General features: G+C 53.1%; 1 protein-coding gene across 1 annotated transcript; it reads left to right on the top strand.

The window, feature by feature from the left end:
• Positions 1-3: 3 nt before the first annotated feature.
• Positions 4-591, top strand: PRR32 (proline rich 32; the record flags this gene model as incomplete). Its single annotated transcript, XM_010829727.1, has 1 exon — positions 4-591. A coding segment is annotated over one exon (588 nt), but the record flags the coding sequence as incomplete, so codon positions are not given.
• Between the last annotated feature and the right edge of the window lie 44 nt (positions 592-635).

Below are 635 nucleotides of genomic sequence, written 5' to 3'. Positions count from 1 at the left end.
CTAGCAACAGGAGAAGTAAATAGCTCTGAGGGACCGGCAGGCTGGAGGCAGAGCGGGCAAGATTCTATTAACAACGTGTCCCAGGAATTCTCTGGCAGCCCTCCCGCACTGATGGTGGGGGGAACAAAGGTCAGCAATGGGGGCACTGAGAGAGGTGGCAGCAATGCAGGGTTATATGTGGCTTTGCCACGGGGTCAAGGATTCTTTCCATCCAGGGGCCCTCAAGTAAGAGGCCCTACACACATCTCGACCCTTAGATCGGGGATAATGATGGAGTTGCCTCCAGGAAGCACGAGAGTGACGGGAAAGGAGAGGTTGGCTCGTGTTTCTTTCCCACTGGGAGGCCCGCGGCACCCTGTGAAGAACTGGCCAAGGCCTATGCCCTTGGCCTCCAGCACTACAGGTTTAGGTTCCCGCACTACTGCTCATTGCTTTATTCCTCCTCGACCTCCGAGTTTCAATCCGTTTCTGGCTATGCCTATGGCTTTTGCTCCTCCCCCAATATTTGGTCCTCCACTGCCTTCCTGTTTTGCCGATTTCCCTTCTTGGGGAATGCCTGCTCCTGCATCCTCAAACAGAGAGAACAACTGATAGCAGAAAAAAAGAAAAAAAAGGAAGGAGGGGAAAAAATGTTG

This window comes from Bison bison, unplaced genomic scaffold, assembly GCF_000754665.1.
Source record: "Bison bison bison isolate TAMUID 2011002044 unplaced genomic scaffold, Bison_UMD1.0 scf7180017858860, whole genome shotgun sequence".
Lineage (NCBI taxonomy): Eukaryota > Metazoa > Chordata > Mammalia > Artiodactyla > Bovidae > Bison > Bison bison.
Note: the sequence above shows the minus strand (reverse complement) of the source record. Positions and strands in the feature narration are given on the sequence as shown.